Below are 12,104 nucleotides of genomic sequence, written 5' to 3'. Positions count from 1 at the left end.
GCTGACAACTCTGGGAGTATGTTGCCAGGAACAGATGCATACTCAACTCTCAGCCTGAGATGATTAACTGCATGTGACAATTAGGGTCATGTGCAGTACTGAAATTGCTAAAATTAAAGTTTCTCATGTCACCCTCTCTGCTCCACTGTTTGATGAATATAGAATTGGGAGTTTCACATTTGTATGAGAAGCCTCTAAGTCCTTTCCGTGTCAATATCCGCAAGCTTTTAAAGTAAAACGTTTCTTCCCCTAATTTTTAAAGGCTTTAATCGGTTCGTACTTACTGCAGTAATTGTGATCACTTTGCCATTTAAAGTAAGAAGCTTTCTCACCCTTGGCCCTCTGATCTCATTGGTGCTGGGCTAGGTGGAAGGAAGTGGCATGAGAAATCTAGTGCTTATGAAAGCCATGAGATTTTGGAGGCAGTCTGGAGAATTGGGTAGCTATTGGGGATGCACAAGCAAAAAAAGGGATCAAGTATTTCTGAAAGGACAGTTCTGATGTGCACAAAAAAACTTGAAGGTACTTGTGGATCACCAATTCTGCTTCCTTCACTTCACTTCACTCTTTGATTGTTTCCTGAGAGCCCAGCAACTTATGTGCAGCAGCAGGGATGGTGGAGAGAGCACTCCCAGAATATTTTTGGTCATTTTGCCATAAGGACTCTGAGACTAGTAGCCACAGCTCCTGTGGGAGAAGACACATGCTGAGGTTATGGGAGTATCTGCTGCTACTACCACCCTCTTTTTCTGCCCTGCTCACCTTGATACTGCTCTCAAGTATTCAATAGGGATGTTCAGTTTTGTGAGTACTTATATTCAAACACTCTAGGAGCTATTTGGCTCCCCCCCCCCAGTCACCATGAGGTTAGCCAAGTTACGTCAAATGTGGGATGCATATTTTCGTTTTGTGCTGATTATTTTATTATCCTTTGGGTCATTTACTGTTTTCCCCAAAGGCTGCACATGGAGTGTCGGGGGCAACACAATTACCTTTTAATGATAAGTGTTGCTCACACTTAATATGAAACTGTGTACTATACTCAGGCACACCCGAGTGATTTGTTATATATGAGTATCTCAGAATGATTGCAGTTTCTCAGTGTAGCGTACAATGTCTGCTCTTCCCATCTGAATACTTGTAGTGGTTGGATGGTAAACTTTATCTCTGGGTTTTTAATGAAGCAAAATCCACCATAGATCAGCACTGTACCACAACCATCATGCATACACGTAGAGAATCTCCTGTCCTACACTCAACTTGTCCAGTCTTATTTTCAGCAAATGGAAAGGGTGCTAGCTAATAAATAAACCTTGGTTCAACAGTAAGGACTGCACTGGAAATATATAATAAGCTAGAGAGCAAGCATTGCTTGTTGATTGATGTGCATGATTTACACATGGCTTTCATTGATGTGGCAGATTCCAAACCACAGTGGAACAAGCAGTACTTAGTCTGCTGTTTACTAAGAACCTGTTCATGGGCAACTGTGCCTGTGTCATAGGCAGCTTTCTTATACTGAATAAGACAAAATAGATCATCTAACGCTGTCCTGAGCTGAGCTCACCCCATCATTATGTAACTGAAGTCTACCTTAATATGGCCTATAGTGCAACAAGTTGAATTTGATGCTTGGCCACACATGCAGAACATGCGCAAATCACTGTGCCATCTAAGACTAGAAACACCTAGAGGTCATCATGGGCAGGCTGTTTTTATGGTCACCTCATGTAAAAGTAATTGTGATAACAGGTCCTAATACAGAAATGATTATGTTTGTGAAATCTTGCATTGAAATAAATGTCCAACTAACAATAATAAAAAACACTGAAAAACAGGAATAAAGTATTACACCTTTGGTTTATTGGTTAATTTTTTTTGAGCTGTTGGTACACATATATTGGGTGTGCACCAGCACAAAATGAGGGTGCCATTGTAAAATAGCAGCAAAAAAGAGGTAGACATTTAAAAAATGGGTGTTAGTATTCCATACCAGTGAGTGTCATCACAAGAAAGTTCTCTCTCTCTCTCTCTCTCTCTCTCTCTCTCTCTCTCTCTCTCTCTCTCTCTTTTTCATGCAGCTGATACTGATCTTAATTAAAGTATTCCCTTAAGCAAGGATTGCTGACTCAGGCCTTCTTAAGGTTTTTGCTTTTGTAGAATCAATAGGAATGCTCATTCATTCATATTGTTCTCCACTAATGAGATATAAAAGCAGTATTCTTTTTAGAATGTCCTCCACACCAAGAAATTGAAATATGTTTCTTTCTTGGGTATAACATGGGTGCATGCAACCTTTCAACGAGAATATGAAGCAAATGGTTCCTTCTCACTATCTGTTTAGGTCTTGTGTGGAGCTGCATCACAATGCTCTGAATGTATAACAAGTTAGAAAGTTTGCACAGACTCCCTTTGATTATTCACCAAATATTTTGCAAGAGAAGGCTATTCTGTCTTCTGTGGAAATAACAACTGCTTCTTACATTTCTGCTATATTATGTATTGGCTTAGCTGTGTCCTTTTTACTTGGTTATGTTTTCCTTTTTTGTACTTGAAATTGTGAAATACTTATGAATGATGAGGGACTGGCAGTGATTTTTTAAAAGTTGCAAGTTATTTTAACGTGTAAATAGTATTTTCCTATTTTGTTCCATTAAGATGCCAGTAGCAGGAGCAGATATCATGTCCAATGGTTCCCAGAGTCTTGTTTGCACAATGATACAAAAGGGTCTGAAAAATCCAGTGGTATAACATATGTAAGTAGAACTTTAGTAATCAAAAATTGAAAATAGAAAGAGGGGTATCTTAATAAAGAACATATGGGGGTATGGAAACTATCTTTATAAAAAATCCATTGCATCCAATTCTTCTCACTGTTTTCAGAGGAGCCACAACAGAGGAAACCTACCTCTCCTATTATCCCATTTATCATCCTGTACCTATTCCCTTCCATATCTAGCACAGACTCCTTGTCGTTACCTTTTGAAACCTCACAATATCTTATGGTCCTTGTTTGTCATTATGATCCCATCCATGAAATCCTCCATCTCTAGCACCTGAGTCAGCCAAAGATCTCCTACATTAAATGACACTGCTGTTCTTCCTTGCTGCTTTTATGTCTTGAACGTCCCCCCTATGCCTCCTCAGCCCTCCCATCTTCAAAGCACACCTCAAAAGCTACCTATTCTGTGTGGCATGTGACTTATATCCTTCATCTTTATTCCCAACTGTAAGCAAGCTGTAAGAAAATGTAATTGCATTCTTCCCCCCTGTCCATTTGGCCTATGTAAGGTTAGTAGTGGTGTGTAGTAGTGGTTGCATGGAAACTCCTTCCTGACACTGGCATTACTGCTGCTTACCTGGGCAGGGAGCAGGACTGCATAGCTGTACTGGTGCATTCACATAGCCCTGATCTCACTACACCCCCACCATGCCCCAGCCATTTCCAGATAAGCGTTAGTGATGCTGGTGTTGGGATGGCAGCTCCGCCACACATGCTGCTACTGTGTAAGACATCAGAAAGAACAAGACTTGCTGATTTGTGATGGCTCCCATAAATTCTAGATGGTCAAGTAGTTTGAGGACTACTCTTCCACTCTGTGTCCTTTGGTTTTAGAGTGCTGCGATGCCATCAAGTAGCTTGGATTTGAATTGCTACCGTTATGCTGATGCCACATAGCCATAACTTTCATTTCCATAACCAGATGCTAGGTGGGTGGTGTAAACTCTGAACTGGGGTTTGGAGATAGTTTGTGTCTGGATGATGGTAAGCATACGTTGACTAGGATAGGATAGCAGAAGATGACTTAACTGCATGCTAAGGAAACTAGTCATTTAATTTTTGTAATCTTGTTTTCTAAATCAAAACCACTTTGGCATAGATAGCTTGATGTAGGGGTGGAAGTAAAGATTTAATCTGAAGCAAGGTACCTCAAATGAAAGATAAGAAACTGATTTATATGTAAACTATCTTTTTGTAGGAAAACTATATAATTCTTCAAGACCTGTTATTTTCCTGCAAATACAAAGTTACAGTCCAGCCAGCAAGATCCAAAGGCCAATTAAAGGCTGAAAGTGTTTTCTTTACTACTCCGCCTTGTTCTGATCTTAAAGGAAAGAAGCACAAGCACATCAGTTGCCCCACTGAAGGAGGTAAGCAGAGATCTGGAAAACTGGCAGAATTTTTATTTTTATTATTATGTATTGAATTTGTATCACTCCTAATACCTGCAGATCTCAGGACGGCTCACAACATAAAATCACAATATACACAATCTGGTTGCTCTTGAAAACCATTCTGAAAGATTAGAATAAAATAAAATTATGAGAGAGTTCATTGTAAATAGGCGTGTTGGCAAGTCAAAGCAGGTGGAACTCTGGGGTGGTGGAGAGTTCTGCAAGCAGTCAGTTCAGAACCCCGAGAAGAATGAACTGTCCCTTACCTATAACCCTCTAGGGAGGGATGCAGGGAGGAAAAGTGAGAATCAGAAAAATAGAGAGGGGTAGAACAAGTAAAAGAATTCTGTGTGTCTATATTTTTTATGTGTCTATGTTTTTAAGCTCGAAAGAAATGCTAATATATTGTTTCTTCTTGTTGTGATGGTGATTTTTGCAGTTCCAGTTGTCCCTAAAGTGTTGGCCAAGCCCGAGAATCTTTCTGCCTCTTTCATTGTCCAGGACATCAACATTACTGGGCACTTTTCCTGGAAAATATCAAAAGTAGATCTTCACCAACCCATGACAGGGTTCCAGGTCACTTGGGCAGAGGTTACAACTGAGAGCAGACAAAACAGCTTGCCCAACAGCATTATTTCCCAGTCACAAATACTGCCAGTAGTAAGTATCTGCTACTTCTGTGTTGTGGGATAGGAGGGAAGACTTGAGGGGACTATAACATATGCACCATTGTAATGAACATCTTTGATCTAGCTAATGCTTTTTTTTTTTACTGCTCCTATTTTCTTTTAAGGATCATTATGTACTGACAGTTCCCAACCTGAGGCCATCAACCCTCTACCGTCTAGAAGTACAAGTTCTGACAACAGGTGGAGAGGGACCGGCTACAATAAAATCATTCCGAACACCTGACCTGCTGATGTCTCCACACAGTGAGTATTGACAATTTATGGGGAAGTATTTTGAAAGATGTCCAGGTAGTATATCTGTTTACTAGAAGATTATTTGTCCTTCTGAGGTACAGATCACACCTGGCAGGTACTTTGATGCCCATACAAACCTTGATGGAATACCCACTCGAGGTTATTTTTGTTTGTTTCATTTAAACATGGTGGAACCAAACCCTGTTGCCAGAATTCACCATACACCGTGGCCTTGATTCAGTGGCTCAGGTTTGTGCACCAGACTTCTAAGAAGCAGGAGAACTATCGGTGCCGCAATGAGCAGCTTACATGTCTGCCAGCCTTCCACCGCCCAGAAACCTCCCCCCCCCCGCTTATTTAATCTTCAGAGTAATGCAAAAGAAAATATTTTTTTCTTCTACCAACATTAATACAGATTTGTATCAGTCATAGTTGATTTATAATGTTTTCCTTTATAGGACCTCATCTGAAGCAACACCACTCACATCATTATAAGCCACCACCTGAAAAGTACTAAATTGCATTGGATTATTAACTAACTGGAAAAGAACATAAAAGAGCTCTTGCGAAAATATCAGAAAAATGCATCTATACTGGACTATGAAATGGTCTGTGCTTTCAGTGGATGCTCATCATTTGAAAAAAATGTTTTATGAACTCCAGGATGAAGTATGCCAGGCAAGGATCACGGTATTCAAGTAAATAGAAACATCCAATGTCTATGAAAATTTAAAGAGTATATGAATATAGTGATTTACCAGCATCATAGCGTACACTGTTTGACATTCACACTCTTCTCAGTCTTTATTACTGTCTATGTGCATGGTGGTTTTTTTGTATTATAGAGAGTTTTAAATGTATAGATGTAAACAAACATTTATCTGTTATCAATTTACTATATCTTTGATCCTGTAACAATTTGTCAAGAGAAACAGAATCTGTTGACAGGGCAGTCTCCAGCTACAATACAAGCACAACCACTTTTAGCTGCACAGTATAAATTCCCTTCCCACTTCTATTTCTGTGGGCCAGAGTAACTGTTTAGATGGCTACCACCCACAAATCTCATATTTTGATTGGTTTAATGAAGACCCTTGATGCACTGTGGCAGATGGGAACCCAACCCCCCAGCTAAAGTATTATCATTCATTTGTAAACGCTGCCAATCCCAGATGATCTTGGCAGAAATGTGTGTGCATTAGGAGAAATATACAAGAGGTTTGTTGGCATCCATCTGTCCCAAGAGACAATGGCAGGAGTTGCTGGAATGAGGGGTACAAGGTGCCATCCAAACATCTTAGGGACTCTCCTCCAGATTTGTGTATGGTTTACTCCTTAGCCTTTTCTTCTCCCAAAGATAGCCTGCAAGGCAGTGGAGGTTTATGATCAGAGTTTTCCTTTTCCTAGATGGGCTACCTTCCCAGGTTGATGATCCCCATTTGCCTCTCACTTCCATCTACAACATGTGCAGAAACTGCCTTTTTGACCATTAGATCCATTATTGGTCTCATCTGCTCAATCCACTGGAGCCTGTCTCTGCATGCAGGGGCAATCCCTAACTTACAGAGGCTTTGAGACCCATTGGCTACCATCACCTGGTTTAGCTGGCCAGTTGAAGCCATTTCTGAGGTGTGGCTGCTATCACATGCTGACAGCTTCTAGGACCTACAGGTAAGAGCTGAGTGCAGAGTGAGGACCAAAGGTGGACAAACTACACCAGAAGGAGCATGACGTGTCCCACAGCAGAGGTACTACACCTCCCCCAAACAAGAGGTTTAATATCTAAATAATAGTGCATTTTGTGTGCATGCACAAGAATGCTTGTTGCAATCTGTTCTCTTGCCCATAAATCAGAGAAAGGAAAACCCTGTTCAGACTGAAGGACATATTTTCACATGGGGAGCTTTCCAGGTCACCTGGCAGTGGTTGGATAGACTAGAGGAAAAAAGTGGACTAGGCAACTTGTACCTTTGTACAGTAGGCTACATTCCTGTTATGAAAAAGTCAGAAGTCCACTCCGCCAATATCTCCATCTCTCGGGCAAGCAAGAGACATTATTACAGTTCAAGAACACATTCCAGCCAGGCAAATGCATTTGAGGAGGGTGCAGAGCAAGGACAGTGAGGGGTGTTAACTTTGGGAAGATTTGTGACTTATTGAGAGTTCTGAGGGCTGGATAGAGAGGCCTGAGGTTTTCCACCTCTAATGTAAATGAACATAGAAGCAGATACAGAGAGAGCTTTATGTAGAAATTCCAATACACATGATCCTCAGGATGAAGCTGTTAGAATTACATGTGTTCTTAAATATTCAAATATTGATGTCATTTTATTGAACTAAGCAACACCTCAGAGGATTTTGAATATATTTTTTTAAACGAAACCTCCTTTACTGTGTTATGAAGCACCACAGCCAAACTTTATTAGCCTAAATAATTTCCACATGTTTTCAGCAAAATAGTACAGGGTGACGCCTTCAGATTTACAGTTAATCATTTTTCTCTTGCCCATTTTGCTTTGTAAGCATAAATCAACATGCTTGATAGAAAGTTTCTAGATATCCTGCATGTTAATGAATGCACAGTTCTGATTTTGGTGATAAGCCCTAGAAGACATTTTCCTTCATATTTTTATGTTTTATCTTCTAAAAAAAATAAATCTAAGCACACATGGTTTTTTTTTGTTTTTAAAGAGTCTTCATTAGCCCTTCATTTTAAGCTCTGTATTCATAGAGAAGAATAAAAATCTAGGGAAAGGACCCATGGATGGTTAAGTCCAGTCAAACTTGATTATGGGGTGTCGCTTTCCAGTACTTATAAATAAAGAAGATCTGAACTACATCTGAAAGTAGTTCCCATAATTTAGGCTTGCCATACATCAGGAAAATTCCTGACATATCCTGGTTTTTGGGTGTAAAAATGACAGCAGGGAAAATTTTTTGGATGCCAGGAATGTTACTTTTTGAAATATGGCAACCCTACCATAATTGCCAGGGGATCCGAAAGTGGATTAAGTTCATGGGAGGGTGTAGAATTCTGAACAATGCCTAGTTCATCTTCATGTTCATTCTCTCATCCCACCCTCAACAGCAGGCCTGGATTTTTAGCTTTCTTTTTCTTTTCTTTTTTTAAAGTAAGCCACTCTATAAAGAAAGCTAGAAAACAAAGTGTGGAGGCAACATTCTAAGGCTTACTAGGCAGATGTCATTGAATTATTCCTTAGGCATTTATGGGCTTGAGCAACAACTCTGTACTTGTTGTTGCAAATACAATTCATTGTTTCAGAGAGGTTACATGTGTTCATCACTTCACCACAGTATCAGGAGAAGATTTTAACACCTATGAAGCAGCCATTACATTTCAAGCATTGCAATCATATATAGTTTTTGTGCCATTTCATATCACCTGGATGGTGAACATAGTTATATGGAGACAGCTTCCAAATATTGAGGGACTGAGAACAGCTTGTATGCATTCAGTTTTCATGTAATGCTTTTTCTTTCTGTTCAATAGATAGAACAAAAACCCACATACATGCTGAGTCCTAATCTCTCCAGTTTGGATTTTAGCCCTAAACTATGGTAGAGTGTTGGATGTGAATGTGGCCAATGCTGTTCAATAGCATCAGTTTATGTAATCAGTTGCAAGTAATCAAGTTAATCACATGTATCAGTGAACATCCATGAGCATCGAGAGTAAAACTTCAGCTGTTATCTGTGCAGTTCTGACAGTTAAATAGATACTTAAACGGCATTGAAATCACTGAGTTATATCATCATGCCAGGGCTTGTCTGTGTAGGGATGAGTTTAGCTACAAGAATATCATCTGCCTTCAACCAGATCTTGAAGAATATAGGATCAGGGCCCAAATAGTTTTATTCCAATGTATTGCCCTTGACAAAAAAGGTGATATACCAGTAAATACTAACTTATTTATTTTCAGAATACATATCCTTTTCCTTAATCCTTTTGTTGTGGCTGTTAAGTGTTCTTAAACCTTTGATTGATACCTGTGGACATGCAAGTTGCTATAAATGTCATATACACTTGCACATTGTAACCAGGAATATGATGCTTATATGTTGTTGCATGTTTTTTTATTATAAAAAAATTAAAACTTTATTTAAATTAGTAAATTAATACCTACAGATGTTGATGGCTCTATATGGTTTGCATGCCAAAACTCATAATTCAGTTATAGGCATGAAGTCTATAGCTGTATTACCTCTCTTGAATATATTGGTAAGGTACAATTTGAAAAGTAATTAATAGAGGTTCTATATGTAAAAATATTTTTCTGTTTTATGTAATTATATTGTAGTGTGGAGATAACAAAACTACTTATCTGTTAACTAAATTGGCTGTAGAAATCATGTTTTTACAACAGTCATTTAAAAGTCAGTATTTATTTATATATGTTTTACAAAAAATGGTTCATTTGTGTGTGTCAATGTTACTTAGAATAATCCTTGTAAAAACATTTTGTAAAAAAAAATGTAAATAGGCTGCTGTTTCCTCATTATTTTAATGTTTAGATTTTGTACATAAGTTTAAGTAATAAACTACCCTTCTATATAGAAATTTAGTCTCATGTAATTGTTAATTCATTGAGTCAAAGTGCCTTCCTATAACCACAGTTCTCTAGAGAGAGTGGTTGCGATTCTGACCTATGCATGAGGCTGGTCATTCATAGCCCCTGTTTTATACTCTAGTCTAATGCATCTAGGGTAGAGAGGGAGGACTAAATTCAGCATACCCACACCCTGCTCTAAACAACTGTGCAGCACTAGGCAGAAGGCATTCTTGCTCTCACTTGGTTTGCTGTTTTCTTAAAGAAACTTGAAAGGTGGTGTGCATGGGCTACACACATTCTTTGCTTCTCAGGAAACTCCCGCTAACCAGTTTGCAATTTATGTTTCTTCCACACCAGTTTATGTTTCTTCTATTGTATGGTTACCAGATTTTTTTCAATGAATCCGGGGACACTTAAAAAAAAAATTACATGCTTTATTATCCATAATTACATCTATATATCAGTTGTTTTGCTGTCTTGAGAAGTCCAGAGGAGGAGAGAAACCTGCGGGATGGAGTTGGAAGCAGAGTTTGAGAATATGACTGTGGGATGATCACAGAATCACAGATTTGGAAAGGACCTCGGAGGGGCATCTAGGCCAACCCCCTGCAGTGGAGGTACCTCAACTCAAGCAGCCTCAGCTTAAAAGAACATAAGGCTTCCCTGCTCCATTTACAGCTATTGTGACACAGAAGGTACCCCCCTAAGCCCCATCCCACCAATATCTCCCTTTTTATCAAAGGGGAGGGAGGCAAGCAAGCAGAGGTAGCCTCCTTTAATATTTTTAAATGTTCCTTTTAATTTTTTAAGGTTCATTTTTAATAAGGAGGGAACAGGAGAGCTGTTAAGGGGGAACCAACATAAACACCCCCCAAAATAAACATAAAACATTCCTCCCCTTTTATTTTTTGCTAGTGGGGTGGGTGTAAGGGAAGAAAAATGAAGAAGCAGTGCATACATGCAGCACATAATGATGTATAGGGTTGGGGAACCAAATGTGTGAAAAGACTACGGGAGAATTGGGAAGAGTTTATGAGTGAGGAGGAAAAAATGGGGTGACAGACAGTAACACAGAGAGGAGGGAGGGAGGGAAGGCAGTCCAATGTAGCTCACAAACACGCAAAATGGAACAAAAGAGGCAAGACAATTCTCTCCCCCCCCTAACTTTGAAGCAACAGCCTCTGTCTGCTTTCTGCCGGCTTGGAAGCTCAGCTCCCAAGCAGGCAGAATGCAGCAAAGGGGGCTTTAAAGGCATGAAAAAGTGCTCCTTCTTCCTCTTGAGCAAGCAGCAGAGACCCGGCTCAAGCAAGCAAGCAGGAGGAGCAGGGCTGTTTAAGAGGGAGCTGAGGGAGAGGGAGGTTTCTTTTCCCACCTCAGCTGTTAGACAGGAGAGTTGCAGCAAAGCCTGACTGCACCTCCGGCTCCTGAGGAGACCCTCTCTGGAGTTGTACCAGATGACTGCTTCGGGCTCTAGGAAGTGTCTCCTCACAAGCCAGAGGTGCAGCGGGGTTTTGTTGAGGCTGCCACTGAGCCTGCATGTGCCCGCCATGTTCCCTCTCTGGAAGTCCTCAGGCATATGATTAATCTGGGGACATTACATTAAATCCGGGGACATTCCGGGGGGGGGGGGGCAGGATTCTGCCCGGGGACAGATTGGTGGATCTAGGGGCTGTCCCCGGGAACCAGGGACATCTGGTAACCATATTCTATTGCCTCTGTTATTAAAGTTCTCAATGCTACGATAATTTTTCAGGTCCTTTATGGAGCTGCTATTTGAATCAAGGTGGCATCTTTGGATTTAAATAGTGTTTCTTACAAGCGCTTTCCCCCCTATACATGTTTCTAATGCAGCTATGCTACTGGAAACAGGGGACTAACCCTTTGAAGCAAGAGCCAGGCAGGCAGTCCTGCTTAAAATTTATACCTTTAGGATGGCAGCAGGGGTTGTTGTGTCTTCTTGATGGCAGTGATGGTAGTGTTTGGACAAAACATGTCACCCCTAGAACCTTGTAGCATTGGAATTCCACCCTCCATTGTCCTTCAGTTGGGAATATCACTCAGCATCAACTTTGGTAAAGCAAAGATTATGGGATATTTTTCTGGACCGTTTTGCTCATTCTTTTCTGGACCGTTTTGCTTGCCTGCCTTGTACCTTAGTCATTTCTAACATTGATCCTTTTCAGTTAGCTGCTTGTTTTAGGGATTTGCATGTAGTTAAATAGCAAAAAGCTTTTACTGTGGACAGATTTAAGTTATTGCCTTCTCAAAATTGCTTTTTGGTAGATGTGCTGGTGTTCTTTTCTCCTTGTAAGAGCCCGAAGGTAGAATCTGTGGTATATGTTCTGTTTCCTAATTTTTAGGCTGAAACTCATCTTCCAACGATTGTCCTTTCACTGGCCAAACTATCAGGAAGGTCAGCTCAATTGTATTTTAA

General features: G+C 40.1%; 1 protein-coding gene across 1 annotated transcript in view; it reads left to right on the top strand.

Annotated features, from left to right (window-relative positions):
* Positions 1–9,678, top strand: part of ANOS1 (anosmin 1) — a 100,357-nt gene extending 90,679 nt beyond the window's left edge. Inside the window, exons 10-14 of the mRNA XM_083501924.1 lie at positions 2,659–2,756; positions 3,981–4,152; positions 4,616–4,836; positions 4,970–5,108; positions 5,558–9,678. Coding sequence (XP_083358050.1) covers positions 2,659–2,756; positions 3,981–4,152; positions 4,616–4,836; positions 4,970–5,108; positions 5,558–5,616 — 689 coding nt within the window. The 3' untranslated portion in view covers positions 5,617–9,678. The remainder of the gene's footprint in view (positions 1–2,658; positions 2,757–3,980; positions 4,153–4,615; positions 4,837–4,969; positions 5,109–5,557) is intronic.
* Positions 9,679–12,104: the final 2,426 nt, after the last annotated feature.

Source organism: Podarcis liolepis (genome assembly GCF_965112155.1).
Source record: "Podarcis liolepis genome assembly, chromosome: 4".
Lineage (NCBI taxonomy): Eukaryota > Metazoa > Chordata > Lepidosauria > Squamata > Lacertidae > Podarcis > Podarcis liolepis.
Note: the sequence above shows the minus strand (reverse complement) of the source record. Positions and strands in the feature narration are given on the sequence as shown.